Source organism: Haemaphysalis longicornis, unplaced genomic scaffold (genome assembly GCF_048455015.1).
Source record: "Haemaphysalis longicornis isolate Haplotype H1 unplaced genomic scaffold, Haemaphysalis longicornis Haplotype H1 scaffold_7, whole genome shotgun sequence".
NCBI classification, from domain to species: domain Eukaryota; kingdom Metazoa; phylum Arthropoda; class Arachnida; order Ixodida; family Ixodidae; genus Haemaphysalis; species Haemaphysalis longicornis.
The window spans coordinates 29,509,072-29,535,545 of record NW_027526422.1 but is presented as its reverse complement, the minus strand read 5'-3'; the positions used below and the strand labels follow the sequence as shown (position 1 = coordinate 29,535,545).

The 26,474-nt window shown below is 49.5% G+C and overlaps 1 protein-coding gene across 1 annotated transcript; it reads left to right on the top strand.

Moving 5' to 3' along the window:
* Positions 1 to 340: 340 nt before the first annotated feature.
* Positions 341 to 25,791, top strand: LOC144146217 (uncharacterized). The gene is made up of 14 exons (XM_077678181.1): positions 341 to 448; positions 2,531 to 2,680; positions 4,244 to 4,729; positions 5,871 to 6,722; positions 8,878 to 9,265; positions 12,247 to 12,292; positions 13,258 to 13,377; positions 14,616 to 14,732; positions 19,368 to 19,448; positions 19,544 to 19,615; positions 19,767 to 19,944; positions 20,987 to 21,154; positions 23,246 to 23,380; positions 25,159 to 25,791. The coding sequence occupies exons 1-14, from the start codon at positions 410 to 412 to the stop codon at positions 25,306 to 25,308; spliced, it is 2,982 nt and encodes a 993-aa protein (XP_077534307.1). The 5' UTR covers positions 341 to 409; the 3' UTR covers positions 25,309 to 25,791.
* The last annotated feature ends 683 nt before the right edge of the window (positions 25,792 to 26,474 follow it).

Below are 26,474 nucleotides of genomic sequence, written 5' to 3'. Positions count from 1 at the left end.
TATCCGAAGGTTAATTGGGTAATCAGGCACGAGCATGCACAAGTTTTACGGGCACAAAATGCTGTGCATGAAAAAATAAGATGGTTTCTCAAAGTTAAGATGGTTAGCAGTTCTATGATCTGCTGTAATTTTCCTCATTCGACGTCCCGTACCCGAGGACGGTAATGCACAACCACGAACAACACGCGGGATAAAATGCCCTTACCCCTTGTTCTTGCCCGTTCTTGTCCGTTCTTGCTCCCCTCTTGGCGTCCGTAGCTGTCACATCAGCATAGCGTGGCTGTTGCAAGGAAACCTTCCGCGTGTTTTGACCACCGCAGGCGGACTTGGTAATAAAGCGGCCACCAGCACGCAAGAGCCCGAGCAACCACGCCGGGAACGCGGTTTCACCGAATGCCTTCAATTCCTGATGCCCATCTACCTGCTGCCTTTCGTCTTCGGGAATACGGTACTGTGGCTGACGCTAAGATCAACTTTGCATTCACCAGCCTCCCGCAAATTTACTCGGGTCACAAAAATCACGCTGGGTTCTTTATCGCAATGTAGAGAAGCAGTAAACGTATTTTGAATAGGTAGATGTACGTACATAGCCGTGTGGGTGCCATTAGAAGGGCCATTAGGGCAAAATAGATTTTTTTTTAATTTAAGGGCACTAGCCTTTGGTAACTCACTCAGCTCCATTCCTGCCTTGCAATGTGATTTTAATAAAAAAATGCAAAAAGTATTCAAAAACTTTGAAATTTCGTGCTGCAATGATGTCATGTGGGCAGCTGTGACGTATTGGGGACCAGCACTAAAACATATTTTTCGTTATGTTAACTGCAACTTAGCATGCAAATGATACAGTCACTTGGAAATAGAAACTCCACTACAATCGCCTAGTCATGTTTCTTCGTGGTGGCTTAAGTCAGCGGCCTCCTATCGCACAAACAACATTCGATGATGTCGTAATGATATACCCAGGAAATGGCTATTTCCTTATCACCACTGCTTCACGTGTTTTCTTTAATATCTCGACTATTTGTTTGGAGCTTGCGATAAAATTGGTGTCGTTGTCATGTGGATAAGGTAGTCTTTCTAATGAACAAAACTTCTATTTTGTTGTTGAAATTCGTTGTTCTTGAAAACTCGTTGAAAGTTCTGGCGCGAGTTTCAACGTCAAGATAGACAGCTGTGCGAAAGACGCAACGCTAAATGTACACAACGACGGTAGCTGGAGTGTTGCTGGAGTAATGCACAGTGTCGTTATTGTAGAACGGCTCATCAGAATGCTGTGGTAAATTGTATCCAGCATGCGGCCTTTCTTGGATTGACTTCAGCAGCAAGAAAACAAGCTTTCAGGTAGCGTGAGCGGAACTTGTGTACGTGTCCGGTGCCTGGGAAACGTATAAAGAAATCGGGAAGGGACTGCGCGTGGGAAGTGGTAGTTTCAGTTGGGGACATGCATAGCCAATGACTACTGCTTTTGTTTCGGCGTGTTTCCGGTCGTCTAACATCGCAGGCGGACTTATTGTGAGTTTTCGTGAGGCTGCGCACGAAGTGTGATGCTTGAAGACTTGAAGAGGCGTGAAGGTTGGTTCATCAAATAGATGGGGTGCGATAAGGAGGGGTAATGTGGAGCGGTTGGGTCGTCTGTAACCAGGGTCGTCGTGTTGAGATGAGGCCAGTTTCGCTAGTCGAACGTTTTCTTTGCTAATGGTGTTGTCACCGCCCGCACGGACTAATGAGAGCGAGGATACAATGGTGGTCCCTGTCGTGCTACCATGTTCTCTCAGCAGGTCGGAGCTGCACTGGGACGAGGAGGCCAGGCGGAGAAGCTGCCACTGGGGCTGCCAAGACGGTAGGCGGTGGAGGTTACTAGTGAGGGCAGAGGCTCACTTAGTAAGGTGCCTTGTTTTCACGTACTTGAGACTGATGACGCCGGGGAATCCTCGGCTGGCACGGATTCCGTGCGCTGTTGGCGTGGTTTCTTCTAACGAGGTGTAGGACACCAGAAGGCCTTGTTCGTCGGTTGGCTGAAAAGAGGCTCGGATGAGCCTCTTTTCATCATTTAGTGAAGCATCAGTATCTGCGCAAGTCAGTCTAAGAACAATTTATTCAGCGGGTGGATCAGCTTGTGAGGTTTGCACTTTGCTCGATGAAGCCGGCGGCACCCGTGGACAACTGATATACACCAGGACGGCGTTTCTCGGGTAATCGCTCTTGAACTCGCGAACGTGCAGCACTGACGAAAAAGCCACCGCGAAGATGTCAGACGGAAGAGTGATTTCACGTTTTGCGGAGGATTGCGGGCTGTTGTGGGGGCGAAGTTTGGCCACGGTTTTAATGGAACTCAAGTCGCCAAACTGGTCGTAGACTCACCCGCTTGAACTTGTATGCTTGCACTTGAATGTACTTGAACTTGTTTATGCTTCTTCCGAAATATTGTTGTGGCTGGCGAACGCTTGCAACTCACTCCAGCACTTGTTTCCAGGAAAGGTGTCCCTCCGCTGCCGCAATTGCAGTATACAGTTCTTTTTGGGGGCCGCAGGAGGGCGTGGGCATCTACTGCGTCCTGGTGACCCTGGTGTGTCTCATGGGGGCCTTGATACCGCCCGCGGTTGCAGCGATGCTTCCCATCCTGCTGGTGCCGCTAACGGGGATTTGCACAACGGACACGATGGCCGCAGAATATCTCGGCGTACGTATGCGCTGTAGCCTGTGTACCAGGGGTAACCTGAACCAATGAGCAAAGAAGTTTGACTTGTGCACAGGCGCACAAAGTTCCGCTGTTACACTTGCATTGACCCTAGCCAAATAAACCACGTGCTCCCTTTTTTGTTCACAGTTGGTGAGCCGCTTCCAGGGTTTGATGATTGTCGATGAGAGAACGTGGCTTGCAGTATCACGGCGGGAGGTGGGGGAAGGGAGCTCGAGCTATACCAGAAAATGTGGCTTCAAAATTGCTCTCGTTACTGCATGGTTTCACGCGCCCAACTATGTATAATTTTCGTGTTAATACTAAGAAATGGATTTTGGTCAGTTTACACCTCCATTTACTTTCCTAACGAAACTTTCAGAACCAGTTACGAGCACTTATTCTCCTTATTGCTTGTTTCCAATATTGGCTGCTTAGAGTTCGATACATCGCGGGCTACTGTTGAACATATTTGACCTGGAGGTGAGAGCACCCGTGCCTGTGGCCAGTTGGATGCCTTTTGGGGGAAGACATGACAGCCATATACACTGCTCTCTGTAGGAGACTCAATGGAAGTTTTCTATGTGGTGTTATAGTTTGCTGTTACGTATTTGCTGTTACATCTGTCACATTTAAATTTTCTAGACGGTTCTTTTTGGATATTATCTTATTTTGAGAAACATTTTAGCACGAGGGCGCTAAGTGCCACACCTCGTGAATCTTTGTCTGTCATTCTGCGCGAATGTGAATCGCCACACAGAAAGAGACTGCCCCGCTGACAGCGTATTGTCAAGACGTGTAGAGCACGCCGAAATATGCACTATGCCGGGGCATATTCCTTAACACAGCGGCTACTGCGTTTTCCAATGAATAGGGCGGTAGCTGTACAGGAAGCATAGTGGACGACAGTATGTGGAAGAGGTTGGCGTAATTGTCTTGCATAGTTATTCACTCTTATTTTGGGACGATCATAGTTCCTAATGGGACAAATGGCTCATTTTGGAGCGAAAGCTACACCACGCCACATTTGTAAAGGTAATTCTTCGCGTCGCAACTGACCGTCAGCCGCCGGCCTCCAAGCTCCGCTTTCCTTACCGCTTTGTTCGCTCGGAACCTCCCTGCTGCGGCACCACGTGACTAGGCAATGGTGAAAGGGCTACTTTGCCTGCGCTAGATCGCTCAGCGCCGGCTGTGCCATCTATGCGAGCGCTTCTACGCAAGCCAACCACGTGATTAGGCGAGGGTTTAACGCCTGCTTTGATGTTGCTTGAGCCCTCAGTCTCGCCATCGGTGGCGCGCTCACCGGGCTGCCTGCGCCTGCCCCTCAGCGCAAGCGAGAGGCTGAATCCAATTATCCAGTAGATACACCTAGACGAGAGGCTGTGAAGTCAAAAATAACGGCAAACTTGCACGAAACAAACTCTCTGTATTAGCCTGCGCTTTTGCTTGTGATAACTAGGCTTAGAAGTGCTAAACCTGAGCCATTGTTTCGTTTCAACATTAATGGGCTGCATGCTTAGTCGCGCTTTCCTGCCGTCCGACGAGGCCTATGTTCTGGTCCCGCAGCCGCGCGTGCTGGAAGCATGGCTGCTCTTCGCCGTCGCCATCGTGGGCGACGAGACGACGCTGTTCTGGAGGATGTGCCTGCACGCGCTGCACCGTTGCGCGCTGCACATGCAGCCGCTCTTCCTCTTCGTCCAGCTGGCGGTGCTGGTTTTCAGCCTCTTCCTTCCCAGCTCGTTCATCGTGGTCTTCGGCATCGTGCTCATCGAGCGCTTTGTCGTCACCACCGGCAAGGAGATCATCGGCGCCGACCAGCGGAGTGGCATCCGCGCGCCGCCCACCACGTCGTCGCAGAACATGATCGAGAACCTGCAGCGACCACGCTGGCCGCAAATCGCCGCCAAGGTCGTCGAAAGGCGAGCCCGCAGCGTCTCCGTGGCCAGCGACACGACGGTGGTCAGCGCGGGGTCCGGCTGCAGCTCGATCGTGCGCCACTACAAGCTTCACCCGGAGTGGCAGGAGGACCACCGCTTGGACAGGGCGAAGCTGGTATGCACTAAGCCACTTTGTGCTCCTGCCTTTCTTAGAGCGAGGCTAATATGGCTGCACACCTTGATAGCGATTGGGCCCGGGCAAGTTCGTACTAAATGATCGTCCACCATTCAGTGCAAAATATTTTCAGGCACAAGTGGCATTCTATGAGCAAACACCGTTTGGAGCAAAGTATATTGAGACAACGTGACCGACAAGGACAGGCGCTAAACACATCGACCAAAGACGTATAACGCCTGTGCTCGTATGTCTCCGTTGTCTAAAAATTATTTGGTCTTTAACAGTGGTGACATGACTTGGGTTCCACGTACCGGCCAGTGTCGTGTTAGACAACCACAAAGCCCCGCACTGCTGTGTAAATATAACAAGCATAGTGCGCGCAGTACCAACAGCAGTACGCCCTGGCAGTACTTATACGTTTACGTGTACTTTCGTAACTACCATTTTTACCCCGCCATTTGTACTGATATACAATGAATATGCATCACACTGCATGCTTTCTAAGACCTGCGTAACCGGACTCAGCCAACCGCTCGACTTTGCATATGACGTCTATGTTATAGTGCGGGAAATAGGCTAGTGAGTCGCATGGCCATTCCCTTTTTTCCTAAATATATAGCTTATTTCAGCGGAGTTTACGTTAAAAGTGATGTGAGTACGATTTTAATGAGGCAATTATTCGAATGAACCAAACCTATGTTTTGACTGCATGGTCCTTTAAGGGGCGTGCTCTTAATGTAGGCGCGAGAGCAGTCTTGGGAATAAATAGGTAGCAGTACTATGGCATAGTCACTGCCTAGGTCACTGCGTACAAGAATAAGACGCGGCTGACAGAGTGCTCCCAGCTGGCATATCTGACTTCAGTTATCGTTCCAGCTCAGTACTGGTATACACGGGAAGGATATAAAAGCCCCCCCTCCCCCCCCCCCCCCCCCGGAATTAAAAATGGACGACGCCACACCGTGGCTGCATGCTCCCGTATGCTTCGGATATAAAATCACTCAGGAGACTACAAAGACGCAACGGCTGCTCACAACTATGGCGAGCATGCCCGATAGACAGCTGATATGCCATCAGCAGGCAATTTTAGCACGCGGCGGGCGGAGACTCACGTTCGTCAACATACTTTGCTGCGCAGGTCTCAAGGAGGCATTCACGGAAGACTTTCTTCGACCCTTTCGACAGGACTTCCACAGGCAGGGTGTGGGCTTGCAGGCTGCCTTGCAGAACGATACGCTCGGCCACTGGCCCAAAGCAGCCCTCATCCATCCTCAAGTCGAGCTCCAGGTCTGCGCTAGGAGAACCAACGGTCGGGACAAAACCCAAAGACGGCGATGCCGCGGACAACTTTTCCGCTACGCCAACTTCACCGACCGTCACGTCAACGGGAAAAGCTGACGAAGGCGCCATCACCCGCACGAACAGAGTGCGGACCAAGCGGGAGGAAACTAAGGCTGCTGGAAAGCCCACTAAAGTTAGGGCACGCAGTGCTTCGACCCCGTCTGCGATGCAGCCATTGCTGGAAGTGACCGAAGCCCCGGAAAAACCGGGCGCTAAACGGTACGTGGAACGAAGAGATGACTCGCGCTATGAAGCTGCAACCGACGAGGGGCCGGAGCCTGCGCACTCTCTCGATACTGCGTCCTCTTTGCTAACACCAGCCACGTCCCCCTTCACGCCGTCTTCTCACAGCGGGACGCCGCAAAAGTCACTCAGATCGGAAGCTTACCACTCCGCTCAAAGCCGAGGCGACGCGCGCAATGCAGGAGAATACGCCACGTGGGCTTCGCAAGTGATGGGTGGCGCCTTTCGGGGACTGCTGATAGACGGCGGGCCGCCGATGTCGGTCCGGTCCACGAAGAGCGCTGCTGCTGACGCAGAACCTTCCCACACCTTGTCCGAAGTCGGTAGCAAGGGCAAATCGGACGCCGTCGATCACAGCGTCGAGTCCCTCTGTGAAGCGGAGGAATCCGGCCATAACGTGATCGAGGTAACGTCTACGCGCAGACATTAATCCGCGCAGTGCGCAGGGCTTGAGACAAGCAACTTGCGATTTAACGTGTGAAAACACCCAGTTTTAAGCGCAGGCCCAGTAAGCCTAGCACCAGTTTACTTTTGCCGACGCCTGAAGGCGTGCGAATGAATCTCCGCTGTTAAAACGTTCCGTGAATCGCTCAACTGGCACGGTTTAAGCAGCGTGCGTTCATGCATGCAGTGGAGTGTTAACACCGTTCGTTGCAGTTGTTCTCGAAAAGAAACCAACTGCTGAAGCGTTTAATGTGGCCACTATGCAGGACAAGGCTTATGCATCTGTTATGCTTCAGAAATGCCAAGCCGGCTTAAGGTACAAAAATAAACATCGGAAATGTAACGTATTTATTGTTCGCATTTCCTTGGTTTAAAACTCAGTTGAGGACATTCTCATTCGTCGTGTAGACGTCTGCTTATGGGAATGTATCTGTGATTTAGTCATGAGGCCTTTGTTTAAAGCGTACCGAAAATAGGAAACCATCCGACGTTTTTCGCGGAGAATTAGGGTAAGCCAACCCCGCAGAGTTGCCCAGGTGAACGTCCCTCAGAAGTCGTTTCCCCGAGCGGTCCGCTAACAGCATTCGCTGGAGTTCCGATCCCGTGTTTAGTAGTGACTGCTCATCTTTTTGTAGCGAGGCTTTCTAAGTCTCACGGATGACGTTTAATGTCGTGCCAAATTTCACTGCAGGAAAGCCAACTTCCCACAATGAGCTTCGCGAAACGAAGGTGATGGTGATAAGCAAAAAGCAAATCAAGCGTCTCAAAAGAAAAATAAAGGCTTCCACACGTCTGAATTCAACCTGTGCCCCTCGCGTTATTAAGCCGACGCCTCTCCGATTGCGCTGTTCCGACACGGTCAGAGGTTTCGTGTCGTAACCATCTTTTAAGAGCGGAGGTGTTATAGCTGGCCGTAATGTGCGACGCGTAACACGTTAAAAATACCAAGAAAATGCAGAGCACTCGTGAGCGCGGGCCTCGCGGAGGCCGCCGATCGTCCCAGGCTTACGCTGTGGCTTTATCGAAAAAAAAAAAAATTGGGCCCATCTCCCCACGAGGGGGGACTCGAGTAAATGCGTCGCGTAGGGGGTGGGTGTATTGCGTTAACGTTAGTGTTTGGGGGGTGGTGGTGGGGTGGTAGTGAATGTGTTAACTATTATTGCTTATTACTATTAATTATTATTATTTCTTTCGTATATTATTACTTTCGTGATTTTGCGACTCGAGTCCCCCCTCGTGGTGAGATGGGCCCAATTTTTCTTTTTTTTTTGGGACGCTAGAAGTGAAGGCAAGGAGTAGGTTGTTGTAAGTTAATGTTTAGTGTTTGGGGAGTTGGTGGTAGTGAATGCGTTGTATCAGCAGCTTCTTGGCGTAGTTTGAATGAGTCAAGGATATAAGGCGCGTTCGTAGCCTTTGATTCTGTGTCGGTTTTGTGGCGCAGTGGGAAGAGCACCATGTACCTCGCGTTCCGCCCACAGGGTCGTGGGATCGAAACCAGGCGCCGATAACTATTATTTTTTTATATAGTGTAGGGGGAGGGGTGCAGACGGACAACAACGCTGCACCTGTTGTTGAGAGCGAGGAGGGTATGGGGGAGAGACGCGCACCTGTGCCTCGCCGCGACGCGCATGCGCAGTGAGCGTGTGGACGCCGCCTCCGACGGTCGAGGGACATCGTGCGACTAAGAAACGCTCCGCGTTTAAAAAAGGCCAGAGCTCCCAGGGGCGCCTTGCGTTGCCTAGCAACCAACACGCCACAGCTGGCGCGGCACCTGCTCCACGGATTCCCGATGCGACTCCAGGAATGCCGCGCATGCGCACGCACCGGTGCTGCGTCGCAGCTGTCGTCAACCGCCACTGCGCATGTGATGCTTGGCATGAGGAACACGACGATATCGATGCATATGGCGATGGCAACTTCTAGCACAGCGGATAGGAAGGACGGAACATGTAAATAAACAATTTCAAGCTTGTACAAATTCGTGGTGTTGTGTGCTTCAGTGTTCACGTATAAAGAAATCCTGCAGCTTTGATGTGGTTCAAGCTTTGCGCGACAAAGTGCAAGCTTTGCCAGTTTTTTTTTTCTCGTAAAAAATAGGCTTTTTTTTCCTGGGTCAGGTGCTTCAACGGGTGCACGACAGGAGCATAGAGGACCTGCACGAACTGAGGATGAGACGGGCCTCCGGGCCTTCCGTCCCGGAGATCTCGCCGCCGGGGTCTGCGGAGGTGCGCGGAGTACTCAAGGCTTCTCGGAGGAACGTCTCGCTCCAGCTGAACGCCACGCTGAGCTGGCACGACAGCACACGGTGCTCTCCCAGCTCGATGGACGACGACGACGAGTTGCCCGCGAGTACCCCTAGTGGCCCGCATCTGTCAGGCGCCCCCGGCAGGGACGAAGATGGGAACACGGGGCGCCCGGATCACGCAGCCGCTGGCCGCCGCACCGTCCTCGGCCTTCAGCCCGTCTTCTCCGACACGCCGGCCGGAGAAGGAGCCTCCAGCCTCTGTGAGCACGCCCCATGCTTGAGTAATGAAGCGTTGTGCCGAGTCGCAGCCTAATTAACAATAAACCGTCGCTATGACGATGCCGATTATTCGAAATCTCGCTTAATCTGGAGTGTTTTATCGTCCTCACAACACTGCATAGAGGGAAATTCACCCTCGCTTTCAACGAAGTATCGCTTATGACGAAGACAGTTTCTTCCCCAAGGGACTTAGTTATATCGAAGATTTGCTCTAGGTGTGGGAAGCGATCTGCTGGTTTCCAAAACAGCACCCATGGCGAGTGCCGTGAGGGAAACCCATGGACACACTTGTGTGTCTTCAGCCGGGACGCTTTAAATGCAGCAAATACTGGGAGCGAGCTCGGGATCAATATACGAATGCGGGGATAGCAGGGATACATTGGTTTCAAAGAGAGGGTCAAAGAGGTGAGAAAAGATGTCATCCCGTCTGTTTTCGTTACACCTTAATCTGAGAGCCGATGTCCAAACGGATGTACACCAGCCCAATTTTTTACCAATATCACGGGAGCATCGACCGTTCTGTCGATCAGCGCCGTATGATGGAGCAATACGACAAACTCGGCGAGAGTAACCGCATGCGCACTAAGCGAAGGCCGCTGCTGCCGTCGTCTGCTAGGCTGCTCCAATAGCAGACAGTGCACCCCGTACTGCTGTTACCACTGGCTTTCACTTGCCCTTTCGCCCCGTTAACGGCGGGTTGGAGGGCAGTGTGACAAGCGAATAAAAAAACGGGGGTGGCTGTCTGTTCTTAAAACAGCCTTGCAGAAGACGACAGCAGCGGCCTTCGCTTAATGCGCATGCGGTTACTCTCGCTGAGTTTGTCGTACCACTCCATCATACGGCGCTGACCGACGGAACGGTGGACGCTCCCATGATATTGGTAAAAAATTGGGCGGGTGTACGAACGCATGAAGCCGACGAAATTGAGAGGCCTAGCCTGGATGACCAGAGCTAACCGGAGGACCCGGCCTAACCGGCAGCAAGGCTACAGTCATAAACTAGGGGCCCTTGCCCTCGAAATAATGTTATCGGGGTCTCTCTCTCGCCCTCTGCAATGATTGCTTCAACGAGCATTGAAGCAATCATTACTCCAACCTAAACAGCGAAACTGAAGGGCTTAGCGACCTCCAAAGGAGGTTCAGGAGAGGAAAGGCGCTGGCAGCTGCTCCATCATTCTTTCTTAACAGACGCCTGCCAGCATTCGTGTTCCCTTTGTTGAAGAGTTCATTTACTGGAAAACAGAAGTTTTTCTTAATATTGAACTGCACTTTAACAAACTCCGCCACATTATCCGAGTCGAACAGATTTTCGTTGTTCCTCGTAGTCGATCTTTTCTGGGACTTCTTGTTTCGTCTCCGTTTCTTGGGAGGGGAGATTATTAATATCGGTATTTTCGGCTAAGTTCACCTTCAGATCACAGCAGTACTTTGAACCATATGCGGCGAAGCAATCCGATCACCGCTCTCGCGTAATAATTAATTTACCAGGCAATGCGAGCAGTAGGCGCGGTGAGAACAGAAGTGAGCGACGTGTTTCTGTCGCTGTTACAAGGTGTTTCCGTGCAAACACAATCTTGTACATGTCCCGTCACAAGTATTTCATAATGAATTAACAGCGTACTTTTCTCGGCATCAGTTGCATCGCCCTTTGCGTTAGCTGGCTGCGTGAGAGCTGTAGGTCGCGATGTAGCAACTACCTCAACGCAGCGATGTCGCCGGGAACAAGCTAGTCGCTGATTGCTTTCCCGGATTTTTCGGTCTGCTGACCACATTATTTGGTAATTTGCGTCAAATCCACAAGGAGGGGAGAAACGGTGACCACAAAAAAAAAAAAAAAAAAACGCGGGGTCGCATACGCACAGGAAATGTGTTGTAGCAGACAACACGACCTGGCGTCCTACAAGTGACGTCACTCGTAGGTGGCGCCACGGTATGTCCTCGAGGCCAGTAAAATAAGAAATGTCATTGAAATCAAGCGTGACCAACCAAAGATTGTATTAGCTTCGCTATAGCCGTTAATTCGCTATATAAGTGTTCGTTGTAATGAGGTTCAACTGTATTACTATCTTAATATATACTACACTTTATATACATAGGGTTATGCACACCTGATGACGGGGCAAGAAAGGTATACAAAGTGTCTGTGGTTTTTCCCCCTCCACAAAATCTTGGCCGCCTTTCAGCGCAAATTTCTGGCAAGCTCAAAAGAAAAAAAGTGCGGAAAGGAGCATGCCAAGCGTTTTGTGCCCTGTAACATCATAGTAGTATATTTCATGCGGGGAAGCCTATATCGGCCAGACAGGCAGATGCGTGAATGACACGGCTCGCGCGCACAATTCTTCACTAAACAGTAACACGCGCGCCCATTTACCCGCGCATTGTGAGTTGTGCAGAGCTTCCGTACCTTTGCTGACCAAATGTAGACCTTTTTTCGAGCAGATTCAAATTCTCGGCAGGAGCGATAATGTAGGCGCCAGAGAGCTCTTAGAAGCTTTTATACTACGGAAAATCGGGACCACTGCGTCAGCGACACATCTGTGCTTCTGCGTGCCAGTGAGTTTCATTTCTTGGGAGATTCACTTTGGCTGTAGCCATCTTCCATTTTTTCTCCATTTTTCCCCTTCGGGCATGCTTCTAGTGCTTAGACACGAATATTAACAAGACGGCGCTTCAAATAAAACCCAGTTGCGAGTGAGCGCTTGTCCCGTCGTCTTTCTCTTGTTGTTGTCTCAGTCGGGCTCGAACTTTATCATCATTATTAGCCCCATGTTTGTCCGCCAGAATAATGTTCGCTGTAGTCCTTCCATGTTACATTCGGCTAATTGGCTAGGTGGTATGCTCACTCGAAAATAACAAAGAAACGCGTTTTGTGTCGTGCACTGCTTGGATTGCGCAAAGCTTCACTGGTCATCCTTCTTCGCAGAGTAGAAGGAAAGGCACTGATGTTTTTGTTGTTGTTTCAGTTAACTTCGACTACGAACAGCTGTCGTCGTCAGTTCGCTTGAGAGCGTAAGTATAAATGCTTATCGCATACCCCTTTTCACTCCTCTAACCACCCACACATAAATTACATACTTGCTCAGGCTATAAAAATCACTCTACAAACATAAATGCTATTGTTTTCACGAGCGTGCCCATTTAACAACGTCCCCGATGGCAGGCGTGCATACTGGGTGCTTGGAACGGTGCACTGAGGGATCTAGCAACGGTCAGCGTAGCCTTAACAAAATTTGTGACGAAACACCGCAGTGCAGCAAAGTGGTCTCTGATCAAATTACTAGTGGTAGATGAAGCGGTACAAGGTAAATCTCAGGCTTTTTTTTTTTTTTTGGTCAACTAAACACGTCAACGCTACTCCAAACGCAATAGACAGGGCTTCGTTACTCCCAAAAGAGCCGATGTCATTTAGACAGGGTGCCAAGGGTAACAACAGGGCGGCAACTACTGTTGCCGCCGTGGTTTTTACTACGGCAAGTAATTCTGCCCTCCTTACTCCACGAATTGGCTTCACAATACGTTCGCGTACCTACATAAAATATCACGGGTGCGCTATCTTTTGCGTTACATCGCGATTTCAGCAAGTCCATGGCCGCTTCGAATTACTCTGAATTCTATCCAGTGACCATGGTAATGTCGGAGTTTTTCAAGCTTTGCAGGGGTGTGGATATCAAAATAAATGCTGGCTGAAAAACTGTTGCTGGAAAGCTCGACAAACGACGGGGGAAGCGCTTATTGTCGTGGTCTTCTTCCCGTTGTCCCCGTCGCTAGTTCGCACTTTCCAGATTCATCATGTTATGCCAACTCACCCAAGCAACTCCCCTTAAAAAACTGTCCGCACTGCTCAACACTTTCATCGCTCTTGTAGAAGGACGTTGCCTTCCGATCGTGGAGGCGTTTTGATGCACTCACAGATTTCGTATGAAAAAGGCAATGTGATTGGGGTGTTTACCTTGCGCATGCGCTGGCGTCTGCAGACTGATCCTGGCGCTGCGGCCTGCGTTCATCGCGGGTACCAGTTATACGGCCATATTTGGCAATCTGCTGAGCTTCACTGCGGTGCCTACGCACAGCGCAGTCCTGCACAGCCTAGACTGGTGAGCACGAACTGTGGCTGCATCATGTTGTCGCTGTCTTTGAAAAGTTAGCGCTCTCGGAAGGAGTCTACTGGCGGTGTGAAGAGAAAGTGAAGAACACCTTTTGATTGATTGATTGATTGATTTAATGATTGATTGATCGAGCGATAGATTTAATGATTGATTGATTGATCGATTTAATGATCGATTGATCGATCGATCTATCAATTGATCGATCTATTGATTAGTTGATTGATTGATTGATTGATTGATTGATTGATTGATTGATTGATTGATTGATTGATTGATTGATTGATTGTGAGGTTTAACGCGCCGACGCTACACAGGTGATGAGGCGCTCCGTAGTGGAGGTTTCGGGATTAATTTTGACCAGTTAGGAATCTTTAACGCGTGACAAAGCCGCGAACACGCGGCCGTTTTCGCTTTTCGTTTCCATCAGAAAAGCGGCCGCCGCGGCCAGCAATCGAACCTGCGTCCTTGGGCATAGTAGCACAAGGCCGTAGTCACTGAGCCACCGCGGTGGAAGATCACATTTTCATTATATAAGTGAAGCGTATACTTTCACCGCACACAGTTTTTTTTTTTTTTTGGGGGGGGGGGGGGAGGGGGGGGAGAGGGGGGCCAGTTTTCAGTAATGCTTTATGGAGCAGAATTCTAGTTTCGTTTTCTGCGGCGAGGTGAAATCATGCATTTCGAGCATTTTGGCGCATTTTATTGATACTATAGAATTCCAACTCTGAAAGTAACATGTTTTTAGGTTAAGTAGAGCTTATCTTAGTGAGGTGCGACAAGTTTTAAGCGTCGCCTGTTTTTAAGCGGATTTCCACTACCGAGGACTTAACTGCCGCAATACCGTCAGAACGAACTTATTTTCCTGCATTTCTGACCTTTATCCAACACTTCTGAAAGGGCCGGTGTACGCCAAAACAGTGACACTTCCCACCTGTAGCTGTGTTTTAGTCACGCTATATCGATTTCGTTTTCTGCCATAATGGGTTGTCGTCTCAGAGGAGACCGCGCACAACGAATCCTCGCTTCTGAACATCGGTTTGCTTTCGGCCATTAACACACACGCTTTGCCGATACTTGTTTCGCCATCGAGCAAATAGTTGGGAAGGGCCTTTTGCGTATCACTCGTGAACTTGGGAACCTTGCTTTAGTAGTTGTATTTCGTGTTTCCATGCACAAAAAATAACCCAACTGCATTTCTTTTTTTTTTTTGTCTGGTACCAACACAGCAACAGCGGCCAGTGCCCGGTGAACTGGTGGAAGTGGTTGGTAGTGGCGCTGCCCGTGTCCCTGTCGTGCTGCCTCGTCTGCTGGGCCTACGCCTACTTCGCCTTCCTGGGCAGCTGGTGAGGAGGGTCCCTTTATGGGGTCGGAGAACGGGAAGTCGGGGTAACTTTCCGGCCATTTTAAAAGGCGGTCGTGACGACAATCTACAATTTTGTTCGATCTGGAAAAACTAGCCTTTAAATCCGGATTGAGCGAAGCGCGATTGACTTTTCGAGCGCGTTCGACGCGCCGCTCCTACTACACGGCGCACGATTATTTGGGTCGCTTTTTGATACAATTTGTGGCGGTAGTTTAAATTGTCACCTTCTGTGCCGTTAGTTTGCAGGGACGAGTATATCACCGCTTTCGTCCGATCGCGCTTGGAAGCCTCAATCGCGCTTGGGAACTAGGATTTAGTTCGAGCGGGTTCGGGCTCGATCGCGATTGAAACTGGGGTGTAGCAGTGCCCTATCCGGATTGAGCTCAATCCGGATCGAATCTATTGCGATTGAAAGTGCCCGTGTGACAGGGGAACTAGGTCTATTCCATCCACAAGGAAGCTGTTTCGAAAGGAAAAATGCAATAAATTTTGAAAACCTTCAAATGTTTTGCTACCGTGAAGCGTCATCGGCAAGAGTGACGTAATTAGTCATTAGCATGCTAACTGCCCGTCAGCATTTCCGCGATACGATGAAATAGAATTAGAAGACCCGATACAGTCGACTGGTCATGTTTCGCGGCGGTGGCTTTGGCCGGCGGCCGCCAGTCGCACCAACAAGATTGTGTGACGTCATAGAAAATAGCCAGAAAGTGGCTGTGGAATCACCACTTCTTGAATATCGAGATTATTTACTTGAAGTTTTCAGTAATATTGGTATCATTGTTGTCTGGAAAAGGCAGTATTTACATTGAACAAAACGTATTTTTAGTTCGCGGCCCCTCTAACGTTCGCTTTTTTTTTTTATATATATTTCAGCCCTTTCACCACTGTGAACATAGAAGGCCAGTGAAGCTGTAATGGTGCTGATGGGAATACAATATTTATCACTTCGCAGTGAACGACGTTATCACGAAAAATAGATGTTCGTCGTAATGTCAAGTCGTATAATGGCTAATTTCCGCTCGTTTCGGGATGGTTTCGATAAAACAAGAGAGACAGCCGTTTTCTGTAACCATGCTCCCTCTGGAGACGCCCATGTATTGGAGGCAGGTGGGAATGCTGTAACGTATACAACTTCACTGTGAACAACTATTCTTACACCGTGCTGTGAACTAATTATGGCAAGCGAATGGAACTGGGCGTAATGATAAAGCCGTCTTAGCCACCAATCGCAGTATACTTTTTAAGTGCAGAGCACTTTAGGGGCGTTTGGCACTAGACGTTCGAGTTCCCTGATTGCTCTCTAGTCTTTCGTACTTATAGTCTCTTGTACGGGAAAAGCTGCTCTTCGCAGACGGGTGGAACGCCCATTTGTGCGCGTATGGCTGCGTGCGCACGCGCACGCGTGCGGTTTACATCAACGTACGTTTTGTAAGTGCAGAGCACTTTAGGGCCGCGCCTTGTCGTCGTAGCTCGCTCGCTAGACCCAAGTGATTGATTGTGGTGTTTAACGCGCCGACGCAACGCAGGCGATGAGGCGCGCCGTAGTGGAGGGCTCCGGATTAATTTCGAGCACCTGGGGATCTTTAACGTGCGCCGAAATCTCGCACACTCGGGCGTTTTTGCTTTTCGCCTCCATCAGAAAAGCGGCCACCGCGGCCGGGAATCGAACCCGCGACCTCGTGCTCAGCAGCGCAACGCCTTAGCCACTGAGCCACCGCGGCGGGTACTAGACCCAAGTAGAGCCACACAGCGTTCTGTCGTCCCACAGTGGCTTCAAAAGCCAAGCGTTTTATATAGTCATAAGTGTTCGAAACCCGCCAACCGCTGCCGCTTGTGATACATCTCCCCGTTTTGTAGCGCAAAGAAAACTGCAGGTACATTTGAGCCACATATACGTAATTAACCGGCAGCACCCGCGTTCATTTAGTTAGGAATGCTCATTGGGCTGGTTTTTGCGATAGTAAGCGAGAAAAAAGTGGCAGTGCATCAGCGGCACGCGCGTGGGGAAAAGCAAGCACAAAAAGAAGAGAACTCCCACTGGCGCAGTTTTAGGCAGCGGGCGCGCGAGCACTCCGAAGGCGCGAAATTTGAAATTCATTAGACAAACTTCCGTTGAATTCAGCAGGAGAGGAATGAGACAGGGCGGCGAAGAGCGGGATGGGTGTTAAGAGTGAGCGGATAGCGGCGCAAGAGCCCATTATGGCGAATCACTGCTCTGCACTTCAGACAGCTTTCGCTTCAGTGCAACGGCTTTAATTTTTTCCAAAGAATTTTACACCAGCTCAGGAGGAGGAAAAACTTCATTTATCCCATCCGTTGAGTGCATTCACTCCGGGCCAGTGAGGGGTGTACTCAGTCCAGGACTCCCTGGCTGTAGCCGGCCTTCCATGCCATATTCACCATCCGAATCTGAGAGCAGGGGTGGGAGCTGGTCAGCGCCGCCGCCTAATGTGAAGGGATAGGGTTGGGATTGGGAGGGAGGCCTGGGATGTTCGGGCATGCCCACACTATGTGGTATAGTGTTCCTGATGTGGGGAAGAAGATGCACTTAGGGGAGTATTGGGTAGGGAATATTTTGTGCCAGAGCGTGTTGTGGGGTAAGGTGTTAGTTTGGAGCTGGCGAAGTATAACTCCTTCTTCTTTGGTGAGTTGTTTATGTTGGGGAGGAAACTGTTGGCGGGATAGTCGGTAGTGAGAGAGGATATCGTTGTATCTTAGCAGGAGTTGGGGCGTATATATATATAGTTAGTGGGGGTGGTTGGCAGAGAGTTATGGCTGTCCGCAATGGCCCGGTGTACTGCTTAGCTCAGGAGACTAATGCTTTTTTCTGCGAGGCTCTGTCGACGGATGCGGGTTTAGGTCACAACCTAGCCATACACAGCTTCACCGTAATAGCGGTAACCTTCAGACCATTACAACTACAACAGTAAAGCCCCCTCAAGTTTATGTCTCGTACTTTCGTGAGACGGTGTAGTAACACCAAACGGGTGGGCTTTTAATTTTCATCTTTTTTATTTGTTGTCGGGACGCTTGATAGACGCCACCATTCAAGACGTTGTTCTCTTAAGGTCTAGCATGTAGCATTGCCTTCTAGGTGCCTTCTTTAGCGGTCGTATTGATTCCGGTTCATTCACACGTTGAAGCCAACGGGTCGAATTTGGAATCGCTAGAAACCAACAGTCGGGATGCAGGCATTTTTTCAATCTCATCTGTTCAGCAGATCTCTGAAACAGGCCTCTACCCGCCTTCGTAATGCCTTGCCTATACAAAAAGCTTCGCCCCCAACATAGGCTTCCATAAGACATTTGAATAGCGCTGAGAATAGCGGGAGCTATGAACGATCAAGTGGTATCCGTATCCAGTTGTTTCTCTATATCGTCGACTTGCAACCTCGCTTACACAGCCATCCATGGAAATAATGGCGGCAAGCAGGCTAGAATTGTGTGGTTACAGGAAGTTTTATGCTTAGTAGGGCCAGAGTCCCTCTCTGGCAGTGCCCTTCAAGTTCACCAATACTAAGGTTATATTGGCAATTAACGGCGGTTACCATCATGTCGCTTACACACCCGTCAAATCAGACCAGTAACAAAGCTTAGCGGAAAACAATCAACGAACGAAGTCTTCTGGCTACCGTCAGTCAATTCTGCCAGTCTCTGAAGCGTTCGGTAAGGACGATGGGAACGGCGAAGACGACAAAATTTTCCCATGGAAGCCGTCGTCATACACAATAAAAACACAATCGATGACAGATGACATGACTTCAACGTCAAAAATGCACTCGTCAATGTCCAAACACGCTCATCACACGCTGAAGTGGGGCGATTGCTGATGCTTCGTCCGCCGTCCGCACGTAAACGGAGTCGGCCACTATTGACAGACTCCGGAGAAGTGAGCGTTCCTTTCGCTAAAGTGAACTCTTCGCTTACTTGGATGGGCCTTGCGCTGAGCTGCACTGGAGCCACCCTCAAACCAGTTAGCAAACACAATTCAGTGGAATAACAGAACGCCGAGAAAAACGGAGCCGCTCCGCGCCGCTTTTAAAGGGCGGTGCTTCGAAAGAAGACTGGGGCCAGGCAGGAGTTTTAAAATAAATATCGAGGTGTTTGCTTTACGCAACGAAGTGCATATTGCACCCCGACTGCAGACGGCGCTGCACGCGGATTTGTGCACAATATTCGCTTCTTCGACGTGAGTGGCTTCAACTGGGCGCGATGGTAATGTCAAGCGTGCTCTTCGCGATTACGCCGGTTTCACTCGAGGTTTACGGATTCTCTACCGTCACCACTTCTTTAACTCTAGAAGCTGTTAACTCGAGAGCAAGCTAGCTCGGGTTTTGTGAAATAGCGTCCCTGGCGCGGTTTTCTGCTATTCGCCCGCTGTTTGACGCGTGCGTGATGCACGCAGCAGCCAATAGCCAAACGGCGCTCATTCCTGTGGGCAATGCGGTTCGATTGTTTATCGCACAGCGTGGCGCTGAGTACCAGTACACGAGCTCGTCGCTGTTGAAGCGGTTTATAAAGCTGGGAAATAAAAGTACCCGTGAACAGCTTCAATGGGTCGATGTAGGAGCTTCCGAAGTTTTGATGCACATCTCTGAACCGTGTGTGCGCAGCGATGAAGAAATCGAAGAGCAGACGCACGAGGACATGGCCAGGTGCGCGCGGGCTCGCCTTCGCAACATGAAGAGGCGCACGTAAGCGATAGTACTGCACGACGTGTTCTTTTTCAACGAGAGCGAGCACCAGCTTTTCTCCTACAAGCGTTCAGTTTTCCCCTCAAATTTTACAGGCTGAGTGAGACCCTGCTCATCTACTGGCTCATCGCAATACCGGTCGCCTACCTGCTTCTGCACCCCAAAAGGCAAGCTTTCTTGTGGTGGGCAGGCAGTTGCGTGGGAGGGGCGGTAGAAGAGGGTCGTCTTTCAACGACATTCGCAGCGAAGCCGCAGACACGCGTCCAAGTTTTAATCAAGTCGCAACAACGCCGCCCGGTCTACCCACTCCTAATGCAGGTTCCTTCAGGGCCCCCTTTTGAGCGGCTTGGTTGTGGCGATGAGCATCATGCCCGCGTCGACGCTGCGCAAGTGCTGGGGCCAGCGCATGCTCTGTTGGCGTTGCATCGCTGTTCGTATGCCTTGGAACGTCATCTTCATGCTGGGCTCCGTAATGGCGCTCGCCAAGGTCGTCCAGGTATGCAGCGCCTCTACACCGCACTTCGCTCTTTGCCATTGGGATTCAATTGTTTTACGTATGAACATGTATTTCATGTACATTGAAATAAGTTTAGTGCTAGCCAAGGCCACGTAATCGGAATACAAGTTTACGCAAAGCGATCAGAAACAAAAAAAATCTAACCGCCTGTTTTAAGGTAAAGATGGATGAAACGCGATGCTTTCTCGCTTGCAACTTGAGTCAGTAAAAGTCCGAATTCTAATTGCGCGAACCGTGTCGGAATGGCGGGATCGGATAAACGTCGTGTTCATAACGCGAGGGACCCGTGTTCGATTCCGACCATGGGAAGCATTTTATTTTTCTTCTGAGGCGCTTGATGTGCTTTTGCGGAAAAATATTGTGTAAGTTGACTTTCCTGCAGTGCGTTTTGTCGAAACCTTTGCACAAGTGAGGAATAAAAAGCTTCGCTTAAAATAATTTGTGGAAATCTATTGTGCAAGTTGACTTTCCTCCGGTACGTTTTGTCGAAACCACGGCACAAGTGAGGCATAAAAGGCTTCGCTTAAACAACATTTCGGTAACCCAACCGTGTAAAGAGGCGCAGCGGGGCTGATTCTTGGTGTAAACTCCGGCCATTTACGAATTTTCTGCCACGTGACGAGAACGCTTAATTCGATGTCTTAGTACAGTAGCCCTAAATTGCATACACGCTTCTTTTTGTGTACATCAGGGGGTCACAAGAGTGATACCGGGGTAGTACCTATCAAGAGAATACTGCGTAGACTCTCCTTATATGTCGTCCTTTCAGCGGACGTTTACAAATGCTGGCACCGGCGATTTATCACTCCTTACAAAATTATAACCATCAAACGCTTCCAACATTTAAATACTTCGCAATTGGATAGGTTGAACGACGAGGCAAGCCTGTACATTTTTTCACGCAAAATTTGCTTCTTGGTAACTTCTGACTACACATCTGTAGTGGTTTATACAGAGTGTATTTGAATGGTTGCCCGAGTTTGGGCGGGTAAAGATAAAACGGACCGTCGGTGATTCGCAGCAATTTCGGCTGGTTGAGACGATCCTGCATAAGCTGGACGACGATTTCTGGGCTGGGCGTTCGGTCAAGGGCAACCAGTTCATTCTGGTCAGCCTGGCAGCACTACTGTCTGAAGTGGTCGTGGGTGACACGCTCGCCGACATCTTGATGCCCGAGGTGGTACGTGTGGTGAGCGGCCGTTTTCTCCTTGACAACTATAGACGACCACCTTTGTTGACTGCATGACATTGTGATGCATGTCCTTTTCAGTTCACTGGGTTTCAGGGCAGCCGTTGGCGAGATAGGGAGACTAGTTAGGTAACGGCAAGCTGTGGCTTCAGGGCTGCTACAGAGCTGCAGTGCACACATGAAGTAATCAATGCCGGGCTAAGACAATTGATTTTAAAGTGGTCGTTAAGACAATATACAACTTCGGTTTCTTGAAAACACTGCTTTGTCCTCTTAACAATGATACCAATCTTATCGCAAACTTCAAAAAAAGATGGAGATATTAAGGAAAACACAAGAAGAAGTGGCGACTCCTCAGCCCCTTTCTGGCGATTTTTCTATGACGTCACAGAATCTTGTCCATGTGATTGGCGGCCGCCGAGGTAAACCACGGCCAAGAAACATGACTGGGCCGTTGTAGTGGGACCTCTATTTCCGTTTGATCGGACGCGGTTAACATACCGATAACTGTATTTTGGGGGTGGCCCATATTACGTAACTCATACGTTAATTACGCCACAATAGCGCGAAATTTGAACGTTTTTCAACATTTCGTACGTTTTTTTCTGGTAAAGAGCATCGAGCGTTTTTTGTAGCTTGAATAGAGCTGAGTAAGTTACCAAAGGTTGGCAACTCAGCAAAGTTGTATTTTCTTTTCGTGGCCCCTTTAAAGGGGACGACCAGCCCGGTTCTATGCCGTAGCGCCCTGGCCTCTATTGATTCCATTGTACCAATGCAACCTAAAGTTCTAATTGTAGGTTAGACAGGCCCGTATCCCTCGTTAGCCCGCTCGCTTAGTTGAAACACTTTGAAGTGTTTCTTGGTCTCCACTGCAGTGCACATAGATAAGGTGATACCCGCTTTTAACGTGGTATTGCATATAAGAAAAATAGCTTTTTTGACCCTAGATTGTTATTATAATCAGGGTTTGTTGTATTTGGGAAGCACGCGTCACCGTAGCACGAGCTGTGAAGCTTACCACAAGACGTATGCTCGTCTCTCGCCTAAGTCATGACCTAACTTCAGCTGCGAAGGTAGAAGCAGCGAACAAGTCGTGTATAGAAATATAGCAGAGGACCCAGGTTGAAGGCGTTTCCGACAACAGTTGTGCCGCTCACCGGCTGTTTGATCGGTGAAATTCCAGGGGGCATTGAAAACGACAATCAGGTGGCCTTGCCCTTCTTCTTCTTGAAATGAGTCGCGAACGGGTTTGCTCAGTGAACACTGCACTAACCTTCTAAGTTACGCATGAGTTAGAAATGAAATACCATCGCACAATACATTATAGCTTTAAATTAGATAAGGTTAGGTTATACCCCTGTCACACGGGCACTTTAAATTCGGATTGAAGCGAAGCGCGATTGACTTTTCTAGCGCGCTCGACGCACCGCCGGTGCTGCACGGCACGTTTCAATCGTGTTTGAGTAGTTTCGCCCGTTGCACTGACGTACGCCAGACGGCGCCAAAAATGTACTTCGCGGCCTGTGTCTGGTAACTTTGCGCAGTCTTAGGTATACGTAACTATATAATTGTTACCGCACGCTTATTGGAGTCAAGTTATTTGATACAATTTCCGGCGTTAGTTGAAGTTGTCAACTTCTGTGCCATTAGTCAGCGGAGACGAGAGTATCGCCGCTTTCGCCCGAATGCTCTTGGAAACCTCAATCGTGCTTGGGGAGACCACGATTGAGTTCGAGCGGGATCGGGCTCGATTGCGATTGAAACTGTCGTGTCGCAGTGGCCGATCCGGATTGAGCTCGATCCGGATCGACTCAATCGCGATTGGAAGTGCCCGTGTGACAAGGATATTAGGTTAAGTTAGGTTAAATTAGATTAGGTTCCGTTAGATTACATTTTGCTGGTTTAAGTTGCGTTGGTTAGGTTAGGTTAAGTTTGGTTACGTTTGGCTAGGATTGCCAATAAGCTTGTGCGTTTCCAAGTAAGCCCGTACATGGCCTTGCTACGTATGCGTCATTGGTAACTGTTCTGCCATGGGCGCTAGCGCGCCTCCGACCTCCTCGACAACCAAGCGAGCTGTGCATGCATACGCAGGCTGTGGTGACCGACGCGCCGATATCGCACTTCGTCGTCCCTGTGAGCATGGCGGCCTCCATAAACGTGATAATGCCCGTCTCACTGCCGATCCTCATCTTCCGCGAGTACTTGAACGTCAAGTGCCTCCAGATGGTGAGCACTTTTCACGTCCAGCATTCCGCTTCGGAATAACACGCCGAAAACTTTCAGGCGTCCTCAAACAAAAGAAGTTACCTGGACGGCCGGCATTGTCAGACGAAAGTCACCCGGGGAAAAAAACTGTGCCCATTTCTAACGTGTTTTGCCACCTGTGTAAATTTGCCGCTTTACTTGTCCTGGCCCTGCATCGTTTCCGTATTATGCCTTGTAGAGCTATTTCACAACATGACGTGATAAACGATGTGGTGGCGCTGCTGTCAGCAGCGACCGATGTTAAAATAAAAAGACGAACGCAAAAGAATGACGTGCAACAAAAAAAAAAAAAAAAGAGGGAAGGGGAAAAAATTGGGGTGTATCTCAATGAGTGCACCGTCATTTCTTGCATGTATCGCGTGCTACGTATATACAGATTGAATAGCGGCGCCTTTGAAATTATCTTCCCGGAGGCGAGTGACACAGTTTCTTCCGTTCATTTTCAAACGTAGAATTACTCTAGCATGGCCATCAGTAAAGGGGGCAGGCGTAGTGGAGAAAAATGACAGACGCCATGGGAAGGATTACGAAACTCACAAACAGTCGATATTTTGAAGAAAAACCCTTTTGCCAACACCTAGTAAATGCCGCTCAAGTCCTTATCTACAGCTGTGACATTTTAAGTGGTTTCACAGTTTGCTTTTCTTGTATGTTTGTGGTACGTGTCCCCAGATTCATTGAGCAACAGTTTCTGGTACTTTGATCCGCCGCTTATGGTAACGTAAAGTGTTCGCAACGTAAGTGTAAAAGTGGGGAAATTCAAATGATTCTGCTCAGACCCCACAGAAAATCGTAACCGCGTACCTCAGACGCACCTTAGTAGCGTCATTCATCTATGGGGCAGCTGTTAGACGCCAAGTTCTTCGCTTTGTAGCCTTATGTATCAGTCTACGTTGCTACACCATTTTAGATCGAAAGCTCTACTACTCCAGGTTCAAACCAAAAAAAATTGACATTAAGGACCGGAGATGCCGAGCGGAACGCGGTCCGCTCCCCGCTAGCAGACGACGCTCGCTTTCCTAGCGCAACTCGCAACCGCAGCGCCGCGGTGGCGAGAGTCGCGGCCGGCCGCCTTCTCTCCACGGCCGCAGCGGGGAGATACGGAACGGAAACTAAAGCGTGGCAAACTATTCGCATGGCGACGCAGTGATGCATCCCCCTCGCGAGGGGCAGGATCAAATGCAGAGAATTTCCGGGGGCGCACGAGGTTAAGTAGTTTGCGTTACGTTAATGTTGTTGCACTTGTGGCAACTGCTGACGAGAGAGCGCTCGTCAGCAGTAAAATTGGCAGCCTCGGCGCACGTTGAGTCCGAGAGAGGGGAGAGAGTGTCATTGAAACGTGCCTTGGCGCGCTATCGAATGTTGATCACGCCGATAGCGAAACGTCTGAGCCGGGCATGTCGAGGCGAGCGATGCGGACTACTACGGACGCCTAGAACGGGTGACATCGTGAGTTAAAGAAATGCTCTGCATTTAAAAGAAGAGCTCTTTCGGGTGACTTAACCTTGAAGTTCAGCCAAAGTTGATACAGCGCCTCGTTCGGTTGCGCAGTGAAAGCATCTAGTCACTCGTTCGTTCCAAGGGAAGAGACAAACTGAGACAAAATGATACAAGGGGGCGCTGGCTGCAATTCCAATTCACTTCGCGTTCGCTTTCACTGAGCGTTCTCGGCGCTAAAACCGAGCTAGCACTCGACAAACTTGGTTGACCGTGGCAATTGTTTTGTTTTTGTTTTTCAGGTTGTCTACGGCCTGTTTTTGAAGTGCGCCGCGGTGATGGTCATCTTCGTCTCCATGAACACCATTGGCGCGCTTGTCTTTACCGCCGACAAAAAACAGGGTGGCATAAGTTTAGGAAACACGACCAACGTTGATGGCGTTACAGCTTAGGAGGAGCAGGGACACGCCGTTCTTGGAACTGGTTGCGCTGCCATGGATTAAGCTCGTGACTCGTTCTTTCGAGCACTGGCGCACGCGAGCGGCGCGCATGTGTGTATTCGTGCTATATTCATTTATATGAATGCATTGTATTACACTGCACCTTTTACATTTCACATCGTAAATAATGAACGGGGCATGGAACTGGCACCTGTTTTTTATATGTTACGTGGAACTGATGTGCATACGTGGTTTTTGCTGAATTCACTTTTTTTCTTTACTACGAAAAAAGGTTTGAAGCCACAATAAACTTTTTGGGGAGGAGCAGGAGCGCTTAATAATTTCGCCTCCTGGCGCTTGCATATATCCCGCTCGGTACAAATCTTCATCGGCAGACTATTGGGACGGAGGTCGGCTATGTAGGCAGCACGTAAGTTCAATTCCCAGACTTATTTTCATATCTGTGCGACAATTATGCACGCACGCAAGCATATACTTTCTTAGACTCATTGGTACACCATTACACCATAGATGATATGGAATGTTTTTTTTTTCTTTTTTTTTCAGCGAAAGCAGTCAACTGGGGGATACGTTTTTCCTGCGTGCGTGTATTGCCGTGCGCGCTTGGCTGTGTTTGCATGCCCATTTGTACATTCCCGGCATTGCAGGGAATGCGCGCGGGGGTGCATTTAAAACAAATTCCTTTGCCATTTTGGAACTTCTGGGGATAAGCCCTGCTGAACGGGTCTAAATGTACACTACCATACGTTTCCGAACAACTCCATCGGTTTTAACTCGTCATTTAAAAACCGCATAAAGGAATAGGAAAGGTTGTACATTGTTATTTTAGCCGGGAAGAATTTGTAAATTCCTCTTTTCATCTCACGTGGAGTGAAAAATAGGCAGCGTCTCGTGCCACGCGTGGTGCACAAGGCAGATCCCCTCCGCAGTGGCTTCTGCCCCGCATGACGTCACAATTTCGTCATAGTGACCGAGTGTCGCCATATCTGGCTAAACACGAGAGTAAATATGAAACTTGTCTACGAAAATACATAACCAAAATAGTTTTGTGGCCAAGCCGGGTTAGAGGAGGCAGAAGGCACTGGAGCAAAGGCCAGGGAAATAAAAACCATGAATGAAATCCTAGAACACTAGCAGATCAACTGGCGAGGGTGAAG